Genomic DNA, 12,952 nt, shown 5'->3' with positions numbered 1-12,952 from the left:
TTTGAGATTATAACAACCCATACTAAATTCAGCAACTTGCTATTTTTATAATTTGGAAGAGGTTAGATGTCATGGCCCTTATTACCTCCTTGATCCACCAGAATTATCTGTTCCTTTGAATTTTTAGGCTTCATTTACAAATCCATTTCTACCAAATGGCAATTGTTCTTTAGAAACTTTTAAAATCTTTATTAGTTTGTTTTATTTTGCTACATTTTGTTGGCTTTGGTATTTTTGTAAACACTAACTCCTCATAGTTACTCCATATTATGCACAAGGTTTTCTTCTAATTTTGAAGTATTACTTTTATCCATTGTTATATCACTCTTCAGTTCTCTGGTTGTTATTATGATAAATTTATGTAAGAAAAATACATGTAAATTCAACTTAATTAGTTCAGAGATTCATATCCAAAAACTTAAGATTTATGAATGGAACATTTATTTTTCATTTTAAAATAATCTCTTTTGAATGTAACATTTAAAATAAAAGAGTTTAATATGGTTTGATATAAAAATGGTGTTTTTACTACTATTTTCCTCTTTGTGATCTATTTTATATTTTTAAAAAGTTCCCTCACAAAACATTACCTGAATTTCATGTAAACAACCAAATTTATATATATACACACACAAACATACAGTCCCTATTTTCATTACTTGTATTATCTCTGCTTATAAGAATAATTATCAAAATAGTGAAGTTCAATAATAAATGTCTTCATTTGTGAGATTCTCCTTATGGTCTCTGTGGTCACAGCAAAACAAAAATATGTTAGTTTACAACATAAGGCTTAGTAATTATTAGAATAGGTAGTCCTCAGGCTCTGGATCTTGTACTGTGATAAATTTTAATCATTCTGAGAACCATGGATACTGGGTGTATTATGGATGTGTGAAAAAATACTAGTTCAGTATATACTCAGAATCCATATGTTTAAAAAATGGATGGTTATGGTTTATATCATATACATAATATTTTCACTTAGTATTTCAATTATTTTAATGACATTAGATCTCTATCCTCCCAAGTTTAATTATAGGAAGACAAAAATATTTATCTTTGGTGCCAGCTGCAAAAATAGCAACATGTTTTCACTATTTGCTTTTACTCTGTAATAGGTTTTGAAATATTTGACACAGTCTCAACTTTGTGTGTGTGTAGTAGTAGCATGTTAAAAACATGTAGAAAACCAGAGTAAACAAGTTTAAAAAAATACTGCTTAGGACTGAGTGTCAGCTGGCAACGTTTTAGAATAACAAATAAGTATTTATTAAACACGCAAAGGACCAAGTTCTATGTGTAACTGTTCATACATTTCTCAGAACTGTATAAAACAAGTTTGGTATTTAATAAATGTTCTATGTAGTATGAGATTATGGTAACTATACATCATGAAAACAAGGATACTTTAACATGCGGTTGACCCTTGAACAACCAACTCCCATGCAGTAGAAAATCCAGGTATAACTTCTGACTTCCCACTGGCCCCTCTGTATCCACTGGGGATTGGTTCCACGACCCCAGTGGACACCAATATCCACAGATGCTCAAGACTCTTATATTGTGTAACATGGCATACAGCAGTTAATACAGCCAGCGCTCCCCATCCGGAGGTACCCAACTGCAGATTGAAAATACTGTTTTTGATCTGCAGTTGGTTGAATTTGCAGGTGGGAAACCCTGGGAATACAGAGGATTTGTTAAAAAAAGAATCCGAATATATGTGGACCCACAGAGTTCAAACCCATGTAGTTCCATAGCTTCTGTAAATTCTTTTAGACATTTATTGTTTTAGGATTCTTCTTGAACCTGTACTATTCAAGTACCATATTAATGAGCTAAAGAACATTTCAATGAAGAAAAGAAACCAATCACATTCTTCTTTCATATTTGTCACTTTCTATTCTCAGAAACAGTTGACCCTTGGACAACTGCTTATAATTTGGAGAAATAAGTGTAAATTTACCAGAGGGAGACTAAATGTAGAACTGCGACTAGGTAAATTACAACACAAATGTGTAAATGGTGCATTATTAACCTAAATGTAATTTAACCTCCAAAAGTTTGAAGCAGTAGTGCCCAATTACAGGGTGTTTAAAGACAAATATAAGGCCTTTGTTAGCAAACTTCCAAAACAGGAAGAAAACCTCACTGGACTCAAGTCTGCTAAACGGAGGGGCTTGCTTTGGGGCTTACCTCTGATTCATCTGACAGGCGCATAGTCCACCTCCTACAGTGTTCGACTAATATTTGTTAAATGAACTTCTTTCGTACCTAAATGTTGGATTATAATATTGCCAATGAGAACATTGGAAAATGCTGCACCCTTCTCAGGATACCTGCTCCTGCACTCTGGGTTCAGTTGAAGGGTGGGAACTGGCAAGGTGGAGAAAGAACGTGAAGGCGTGAGTGGGTGGTAAAGCGAGTTACTCTCCCATTACAAACCCTGGTGCCGTTTTGACTCCCTTTTGGTTGCTTATCCGAAACAGTGGGTTACTAGATTAAGGTTTCCCGCCCCTCCTTGAACCTTCCGGTACTAACTACGCTTTCGTCTCTGCTTATAACTGCGCATATCCCGATGTTGTAGCTATTTTGTTACCTGTCTCCCTCTACCACGAATTTGCAAGGTGAGGAAAACAACGTCTTTTCATCCCTCACAGTGATCTATAAACGATGTTCGTGTAATGCACAATGATGATTTTAAACCCAACAGCTGAGGCAGGGAGTCCCTCAACCCCTCCCAGATTAGTCTTTATCTCAGCCGCGTGCTGCGAAGGCAGGTCTTCTAGGTCTCTGTCGAGAAGCGTCCCGTAGGGCCTCAGGGGCTACCCAAGGGAGGAGGTTACTGAAAGATGGGGTGCCAGGCCAAGTTACCGCCTTCTCATATCGCAGGTCGCGGACAGGGGGAAGGAAGTAAGGATGCAGCTAGTAGGTCCAGCCCAACCTTTCGCCACTAGCAGAAGAAAACGAAGAGAAAGCACACCAAGACCTTTGCACAGTCCCCGCCTCTTGCGCCGCGCACGCCTTATATAAGCGCCCTAGGCCACGCCCCCGAAAGCTCCGCCCCTGCCCCGCCCCGCCCCGCTGCGGTGAAGCTTCGCTCGGAGCCGCTGAGCCTAGGCTCAGCCGGGAACCGAGCCGCCGCCACCGCGGAGCCGTCGCTTCCCCGGCCCAGGCCTCAAGCCCAGCCGGCTCGACTATGGCAGCAGCCGCAGCCGTCGCTGCCGCCGCCGCTGCGGCGAATCTGGCCGCTGCGCTCTCCGCTCGTCGCTGAGCAGCCGTTAACCAGCCCGCCCTCACGCGGGTGCCGCCGCGGCCCAGGCTCCGCACAAGTTTCCGCCGCCGAAGAAGCAGGAGGCGAAGGCGGGGGAGGACTAACGTGGGGAATCGGGAGTCCCCAGTCCACCGGCCCTCTCGCCCGCGATGTGGGGGCGCTTTCTGGCCCCGGAGGCCGGCGGCCGGGACAGCCCGGGCAGAGTCCGCAGCTTCCCAGCGGGTAAGTAACGGGACGGTCCCAGGGCTGGGTCGGGGTCGCGGCCGACCTGTGCGATTGGGACCCGCCGCCGCTCTCCTCGCTCCCCAGGCCTGACTTCCCTTAGCAGTCTCCCCGACGCCGCGGCGCGACCGACCACCCGCAGCGTTTCCTCCCGGCTGCCGACGCCCAGACCCCGCGGGCTGACATCTGGCGGGCCACGTTCCCGGCCCTGCCCTCCCGCATCGCGGCCCCCCAGTCCCAATTTAAAGCTCTCGGGGTCCTCTTCGACTTGGGCTTTGTTGTCCATCCGCCTCTCTCTCCCTCGTGCGGTCTGTGGCGGACGTGGATAACCCGGCTCTCGCGGACCGGGGCGGGAAGGTCGCTGCGTCCGTGCTGCGGCGGCGGCGCGTCTTGGGGCGCGCCTCCGTGGGCCGCGGTCAGAATTCTGCGCCCACGCCCGCAGCCGCTGCTTTAGGGCGCATTTGGGGGCGGGAGGGGGCTGCCGGTGATGCCAGCGCCGCAAGTGACCCCAGAGGGGACTCATGCCCGACCTTGAAACCCGGCCACCTCCCCGCAACTCTCTTCGGAGTAAGGGGATGGAGAGCCAATTGATCTTTGAGCAACGAGGGTGTTAACCCGTTTGCAGTCCTTTTGCCTCTCCCTTCCCCCTTCAAGAAAATTTTGGGGTTTACCGCCTTGGGTGTAAGAAGGGAGATATTTGTGTCCAACAGCCATTTCATGCCTGTATCGCTCAGAAGTTGTGTAGGAGCCACCAAATTTGGATAAGTCTTACCCTAATTTCAGATGAAAAATAAGGCTAGGATAGTCTGCGACAAGTTGTTTGATGTTGACAGTTCTTCCAGGCACTTTAATCTTAATTGGATTTTGAACCCCTTTGAGAAGCTGTAAGTTATGTGGACCCTTTATCCAGGAAAAAACGCTACACGTACATACATTTTTTTCCTACTATTTTCGGTGGTTCTAGGACTCCTGTTGAGTAACCTTGTTCCATAAGATGTTTGGGCTCGACTTGTGCAAATGACGTTTTTGTATACATTTTTCAAAGCGATTTTCAAAACAAAAAAGCGGAAGCAGCATTTGGAAGTGGTTTTCTTTCCTTTTTTTTGCTGGTAGTACTTTGTGCTATTTAAAAACTATCATATAAACGCATTGCTAATTAAAATGTCAAATAATGCAGTTGCATAACAATTAGAAATTGTGTGTATGTATATTTCAAGATGTACAACTTGATGTTTTCAGATGTGTACATTGTGAAGTGATCTCGAGAATCAAATTAGTTAACATAGTCATCGCCTCACAGTTACCTTTTCTTTTGGGGGGGGGCGGATAGGATGGAGTGTGTGGTGAGAACACTTAAGATCTGCCCTCGTAGCAAATTTCAATCTCACAATACAGTACTGTTAACTGTAGTAGTCACCATGCTGTGTATTATATCTAGAGATATATACATTTTAAAACCCATGGCGGGATTTGGAATAATTTTGTTGCATTGGATCGTGCAACACTTTTAGAAATAATAGTAAAAAAATGTAAGTAGGGAATTATTTTCTCTAAAGTGTATAGTATTTGTCCTCAGAAGAGGAGACAGTAGTTGAGAGGTTTCTGATGCTTAAGTCAAGGAACGTGTATAAAAGATCCATGGAAAAGGACAACCGTGTGGGGACTGACTGTGAGAGAGGGGTGGGCGGGGTGCTGGGCTGGGGTGGGGGAATTGGGACAACTGTAATTGAACAACGATAAAAAAAAAAAAAAAAGTAAGTTCAGTGAGTGAGAAGACATTTCTTTATCCCTGACGAGAGGGAGTGGTTTCAATTATCTCTGCATGTCAAACGCCATCTGTAATGTCTTTGTAACTTAACCACTTAAAATTTGTAGTATTAACACGTTTGGAGGAATATTGTCCAAGAATTGTATCCATTTTTCCATTGTTATATCTATGAGATAGAAAACATCATAATGCTTAGAAGATAAGAAACTGAAGCTTTGAGGTTATAGTGCAGTCTCTAAACCTTTGCTGTGGCAAAGAATATAGTGGAAGAAGACACTTCATAAATACTACCCAAGTTTAATGAATTGGGACAGTATTTCTTTACAAACTGTATATTTTATCTTAGCTTTAATAGTGATAAACTGTTGGTAAGTCAGGACATGCCTTTCCAAGAAAATATTTTTCAGCTGTATGCTGATAATTGATTACATTTATAGTTATAGTGATGAATTTATTTGTTATGTTCCTTTATTCTTTTCTTGAGTAAACAAATATTTAAAATTATTTTTACTTCATTTAAAAATTATACATTACATGAAAAACTTTGTGTGGTTTCTTTAGCAAGTGAGCAGATGGTGAAGGTCAAGGTAATGACCTCTGATTGATTCGTGTAGGGATTTTTTCCTTTCTGAGAATTTGAAGAAAATTCATACTTTAAAAATATTGTTCAGTATATCTTTTGACTAACTTGAGTGATTTTAGAGCTTTCCTGAAAACAAGGGGAACCAGTCTTCTAATTGGATTTATCAGCAATCATTTTGGTCCTCTGAGGGCCAGTGTGAAGACAGACAAGTAAATAATTTCTGATATTTAAATGAGTTTATCTCAATATGTGGGTTAATTCTAGGTGTCTGAAAACTGGTTTGTTTATACAGATATGTAAAGGGAAAACCAAAGATAATATAGAACCAGTGTTCTAAAAAACTGGAGGAAACTTTCTTTTCAAAGTAATGGCAGTAAAAACAAATAGGAATAATAACATATGTGGTTTGGAAAATACTGAATTTTTCACCTTTGCTTTAGGGTTTAATTTTGTTTTGACTCTATCAACAATTTTTTCAGCTTTATTGAGTAACTATTATACGTGAAAATAAGGTAAATATTTTCTGATTTCTGTGAATCCCCCCACCCTTATTTTCTCTATTGGGTTGGCAAGGTAATTAGAAAGCTAATTTTAAATAGAACGTGTGGTATGTCTTTTATGCATTTGGTTGTGTGTTTGAGAATACCTTATTACTCAAAATGTATAATAATTTCAAATTTGGATGAATGATGGATATATTTCCTTTAGGGGGTAAAAATCCAGTATGATATAGTGATATTTTGAGTACTTATACTTAATTGTATTGAATTTGTTCCTTTTTATAAATCATACTTTAAAAATATTAGTATATTCAACCTATAAATATTTGGAGGTAGGATATGCCAGTTTAAAGTGCGCTAAAAGTAAAATGTTACAGAGAACACTTACATGATCTGAAGAAGTTGCTTGTTCAGTGCCTTGAGCTTTTAAATCTACCTCTTCCTAGTTGATGCATCGCCCTAAGGTAGTAGTGATGTCATAATGATAGTGGGGGTCACGTGTGATTACATCAAATGCTGAAATTTTCTGCTGCAGTGCTAATTAGGTGGACCTAAAAGTACTACAGTAACAATGAAACATACCTCTTTCTCCTAAACTCAACTGGGCATGTTCTTTTATAATAGGCATTGGTGGGTGAGGGCTGAATCTCAACTTTAGTGATGACTTTTGTGAAATGAACTTGATTAGTTACTGAAACTCTATCACTTCTTGGCCTGAATGCAGCTGGTAAAATGAGTCCAGGCAATAAATGGTGAGTTGACAACCGCTTTTGTCATGTTGTGAATATTTCTGTATGTTGAGAAAGAGAGGCTTTACAGAGTCATGATTTTTCTGATTGGATGAAATATGTGGTATGTGTACTCTGAGAAAAAGATGATGATGTGAGGTTCTTAGGTAGTATTTTACTGAGTGATAGCCTAATTACTTTTCTCAAATTGTGCATTAAAAAATGAAGAATGTGCCCTGGCTGGTATGGCTCAGTGGATTGAGTGCTGGCTTGTGCGTTGAGGGGTCGCTGGTTCGATTCCTAATTGGGGCACTTGCCTGGGTTGTGGGCAGGTTCCTGGCTGGGAGTATACTGGGGTGGGGGCGGGCAGCCAATTGGTGTGTCTCTTGAACATTGCTGTTTCTCTCCCTTTCTTTCTCCCTCCCTTCTCCTCTCTCTAAAGGTAAATAAATAAATTTTTTTTTAAAAAATGAAGAATGTGGTCATCTACATAATTTCTAAAACTACAATGAAACACTAATTATTGTGACCATTTTAAGGATATTCATATTTTACACTGGCAAAATAATATTCTAAAAAGTGGAATTTATTGTATAAGGTCATTTATTTTAAGAACAAGAATGATCGACATAAAAAAGAACATCAAATAGTTCTTTATACTAATATTTTACTTCTTTCTATTTTTCTTTAATTAAAAAAAATCCATTGTTGTTACCTAGCATAGTGCCTGGCACATAAGCACTTGGTCAATGTTTGTGAGTCGTAGGCATTGTACAGGACTCTAAGGATACATCATTGAACAAGAAAGACAAGGTCCCAGGTCTGCGGAAACTTACATTCTAGTGGGGATAAACAGTCTGTAAGTAAATTAACAACAAGATAATTCAGCTAGTGTAAGTGTGACAAAGAAAAGGAAATAGGGTGAGGTGGAAGAGGTGTGTGGAGAGGCCTGCTCTGAGTCGGCCGGTCAGGGAAGGCCTGTCGGAGAAGGTAACAGTACTGAGACCTGAACGATGAGAAGGAACCAGACATGAGGGGAGGAGTGTTTAGGCAGAGGGGGTACAGAAACAATTCCGTGACGGGATTTTGGGGAGTTGGAGGAGTGTCAAGGCCAGAGAGAGTCTGGAACATAGTAAGCAGGGATGTGAGGTGATGGGGGCCTGATGATGGAAGGCAATGTATGAAGTTTGGATTCTATTCTACAAAAGGGGAAACTACCTGTGAACGAATGGGGAGATGGCTGATCATTCTTCCACTCAGCACACATTGAGTGCTTACTATGAGACAGACACTGTTTTATGTACTGGGGAAATGGAGCAGACATTCCTTACCCTTGGTGTTTAAAGATCTCGTCTGGCTTTTTTTTGAGGGCGGGTGGAGAAATTGTGGAGGGGTGGGGGAAAGAATAGCAGTAGAGAAGTAGGTTAATAGGTCATTGCAGTAATTAAGTGAGAGATGATGGCTTGAATTAGAGTGGCTAGATTGGATTTAGAGAGAAGAGAATGGGTTTGGAATATATTTGAGGAATAAAGCTGACTGAATTTACTGATAGTTTGGAGGTGGCAAGTGGGGAAAGGGGAGTCAAAGCGTCTCAGTTTTGGCTTCAGTAATTGTAGTGGATAATGTTGTCATTTCCTAAGTGGGGAAGAGTGTGAGGAAAATAAGTGAAATCAAGAGTTTTATTTTGGCCATGTGAAGTTTGAGGTGCTTTTCTAGAGGTTCATGTAAGTGTTGAGTAGGAAGTTGGTTCTACAAGTATTGAGCTCAGCAGGGAAGTGGGAGAGGTGGAGGAAGGAATTTTGAGGATTACCTGTGTATGTTCAGTGTTTAAAGTTGATCCCATGGAAAGGGTATAGAGGAGATAGCAGAGACTGTAGATAAGACGGCAGAGGATCAAGCTGTGGGACGCAGTGTTCTGGTCGTTAGAGGACGAGGAACCATCCTAAGAGATGGAGAAGGAGCAGCCAGTGAGGTGAGAGTAAAACCAGAAGAGTGTGGTGTTGCAGAAGAGAGGAGACTGATGAAGGAAGGAGTGACTTCCAAAGTCTTGTCCTTTTGGAGGCCACATGAGATGGCAGAATAGAACGGATCAACACAGTGGCCAGTTTCAGTGAGAGACTCTTAAAGATTTAAAACTGGTAGAGATTAGAGATTCTCTAATCCAGTCATTTTATTTATAGTATAGACACTGATGTGTAAGTGCTCATTAAATGTTGAATTGCTTTCCCTTGCCACTTTTCAAACTAGAGGGACCAAATATCTGGGTTTGCTTGGGACGCTCAGCTTTAAAATGAGGGTAAGTGCCTCCTGGGGTGCCTTCCACTGAACAGGGGCTGAGCCTTGACTAGAGGACTGAACTAGTGTAAGGGCATCTGAACTAGTGTAAGTTTTTCTTCTTAATAGATTTTCTCAGTCAGCGGACCAGACTTTGGTATTTAGTTTTATTTCATGTTTCGTCCTAAGAATCTTGCTATCTGAAAGAAGAGTGTCTTTTGTAAGCCAAAATGGCGTAAGGCAAAGAAGTTACTACCATTTATATGGAAAAATTGTTGTATGTCCCCAAGCCCTCAAAATAACCTACCAAGTCATACCAAATAACACACAAAACCTAAAATAACATTAACATATAGTGAAAGTGGTGCCGTTCTCAACACTCAGGGTGTACGTTGTCTTTGTGATGGCTTACTACAATGCAAACACTGCAAGATGTTTTTGGTTTTCATCTTTTTTTGTAAAAGCAAAAACCCTCTCCAGATTTCTATCTGTTATTAAAAAGAGGTACAGATAGTCCTCGATTTATTAAGATGGGTTATGTCCCAATATAAAGCCAGCATAAATTGAAAATATTTTAAGTTCAAAATGCATTTAATATACCTGACATTATAGCTTAGACTAGCCTAAACACTTACGTTAGCCTAAAGCTGGGCAAAATCATCCAATGCAAAGCTTTTTTATAATGAATTGTGGAGTATTTCATGTATTTATTATGTGTATTGCTTTTTCACCCTCGTAAAGTGAAAATGGTGGTTGAACCATTGTAAGTGGAGGGCTGTCTGTACTAACGTAGGTCTTTCGTAAAAACAAAGTGGCATAAAACAAACATTTGAAAAGCAGGGTATACCCATATTTTTATAATTATTTTTGCTTCTTTTGTGATAAATTGTTTTAAGACTTCATTAGGTAATGTTAATAATGTAAGTTGATAAGAGTTCAAAATTAAAGAGAATGAATTTAAGGTCAGGAACTTGTTTTATGTCCTCTTTCCATAGACGTCTAGAAGTAAATTTGATTGATTTATTGTTGCTACTTTTCAGTACTGAAGTTCAGAGTTCTGAAATGAACTATAGTTTTTATTTATCCTTCTTGGAAGATAATTGGATAAAGATTTGGACTACATTTCATACAAAGTTTAAAGTTTTCTAGGGGGTGGTTACATCACTCTTACAGAGGCGGAGTGTATGTTCATTGATCACTAGAAATACACAGTGTCTTGCCATGACGTTACTGAATCTTTTCCCAAGCCTTTTCATTAACACTGAGCATTCCATTTTCATTTTATTCCATTTCATTTTAGGAATAGTATACTGAAAAGTTTGACTAGAACTTAAGTTCTTTAATATTGCGGAGATATTTATAAATTTCCTCATTTTCGAGCGTTACTTTTAAAACACTCTAGAATAAATTGAAATTTAGACTACTATTTGTCCTCATGAACAAAAATTAACTTAAAATGTATCAAAGACCCAAATATAAGACCTGAAACAATAAATTACATTGAAGAAACATAGGTACTAAACTTACAGGTGTTTGTCTTAAAAAGGGTTTTATAAATTTGACCCCAAAGGCAAAGGAAATTAGAGCAAATATAAACGAGTGGGTCTGTATCAAACTAAAAAGCTTCTGCACAGTGAAAGAAACTGCCAACAAAACAAAAAGGCAACCAACCGAATGGGGGAAGATGCTTGCAAACAACAGCTCTGACAAGGGATTAATATCTAAAAATACAGAGAACTCATACAACTCGATACCAAAAAAATCACAACTAATCCAATTAAAAATGGGCAGAGGACCTTAACAGACACTTCTCCCAAAAGGATATACAAATAGCCAGCAGATGGATGGAAAGATGCTCAACTTCACTAGCTATTAGGGAAATGCAAATCAAAACTATAATAAGATACCACCTCACACCTGTTAGAATGGCTGTTATCAACAAGACAAGTAATGACAAGTGTTGGAGAGGTTGTGGAGAAAAAGGAGCCTTCATTCACTGCTGGTGGGATTGTGAACTGGTACAGCACTATGGCAAACAGTGTGGAGATTCCTCAAAAAATTAAGAGTAGAGTTACCATATGACCTAGCAACCCCTCTTCTGGGGATCTGTCCGGGAAATTTGAAAACATTTATTTGCAACGATGTGCGCACTCCCCGATACATTGCAGCATTATTCACGGTGGCCATGAAATGGAAACAACCGAAGTGTCCTTTGATAGATGATTCCATAAAGATAATGTGGTACATACTCCTATATACAATGGAATACTACCCAGACATAAGAAAAGATGAAATATTGGCATTGGTGACAACATGGATGGATATTGAGAATATCATGCTAAGCAAAATAAGTCAGGCAGAAAGTCAAGAACCATATGATCTACTCATATATGGGATATAAAACTGAAAGCAACAAATGAACAAACAAAAACTCATAGACATGGATGACATTAAGGTGGTTCCCCGAGGGAAGGGGGTTGGGGAGGTAGTAAACGGTACAGAGGGTCAAATGTATGGCGACAGAAGATGACTTGATTTTGGTGGTGGGCACCCAGTGCAATACACAGATATGTATCCCGGAATTGTTCACTGAAAACATACAAGTATAATTTTATTAACCAGTGTCACCCCAATAAATGTAATAAAAACTAAAATTTTGTTTTAGTTGGTCCGTAAATGTATTGTGTACATCAGTTAGATTCCCAATATCAGAAAATAAAACAGCTAATTGAGAAAAACTTAGCCTACTCTGCTTCCTTTGGAGGTCAGTGGGTACATATAGTAAGTCTAACAACTTTATTAGGGAAATTTATTTTCATTTTCTCCTGGGTACTGATAATCCTTTGTTTTGGCATACTGTGCTGCCATATAGCATATTTTCTCTATTAGTTGATATTATTAAACAGTTACAGTCAAAAGCAAAGGTAGACCCCTCTGGAACACCACTTGGTATACTCCCTTATGTTTCTGGTGGCTTTATTAAAAACTTAATAGTTTTTACTGTACCTTATTTTTCCAGTTTATAGACAAACAAAAGCCATGAGTGACTAAATTAAATACAAGGTCCTCATTCCATATAACTACTTAAATACTCTTTGAATACAGCATTTCATGTAACCAGATGATGGTACTCTTTGGCTTGTCACACACAGAAATCAACTGGCGTGTGATTTTTTCATGGGAGGAGATAGTTTTATCTCTCCTGGTTGCTACCCTAACCCTCTTGAGTCCTTGTTTCATATGAGTACTTGGTGAATATTCATGGGTTTAAAGTCATCCTCTGCTGTGGAAGGTGAACCACTTACTTACTCATCTGATCATTGTTCTTAATTGAGGTGATTTAAACTTCAGCCTGAACTGACCTTAGTTTAAAGCTCTTCCGTGTTATATTAGAATTGAAAATAAGAAAATTCAGAATCACATCTGAAGAATATAGTTTTATACCTTTTGTCGTTATGTTTTTAAAATTACAGTAGTTAACGAATGAAGTTACAGACTTTTTTTTAAATTTAGAAAGCAAAGAATACTAGCTATTGATTCCTTAGAATTCAGTTTAAATCCTTAAATGCAAGAAAGTCAATTCCAGTTTGATTGAGATAT

General features: G+C 39.6%; 1 protein-coding gene across 2 annotated transcripts in view; it reads left to right on the top strand.

Annotated features, from left to right (window-relative positions):
- The first annotated feature begins 3,125 nt into the window (after nucleotides 1–3,125).
- The window catches only part of CEP85L (centrosomal protein 85 like), a 134,480-nt gene continuing 124,653 nt past the window's right edge, over nucleotides 3,126–12,952 (top strand). For both annotated transcript variants that reach the window (XM_053913847.2, XM_024551838.4), the window contains exon 1: nucleotides 3,126–3,499. In XM_053913847.2, the coding sequence (XP_053769822.1) occupies nucleotides 3,427–3,499 (73 nt within the window). In that variant the 5' untranslated portion in view covers nucleotides 3,126–3,426. The remainder of the gene's footprint in view (nucleotides 3,500–12,952) is intronic.

Source organism: Desmodus rotundus, chromosome 11 (assembly GCF_022682495.2).
Source record: "Desmodus rotundus isolate HL8 chromosome 11, HLdesRot8A.1, whole genome shotgun sequence".
NCBI classification, from domain to species: Eukaryota; Metazoa; Chordata; class Mammalia; order Chiroptera; family Phyllostomidae; genus Desmodus; species Desmodus rotundus.
The sequence above is the reverse complement of the archived record's forward strand: the minus strand, read 5'-3'. Positions and strand labels throughout refer to the sequence as shown.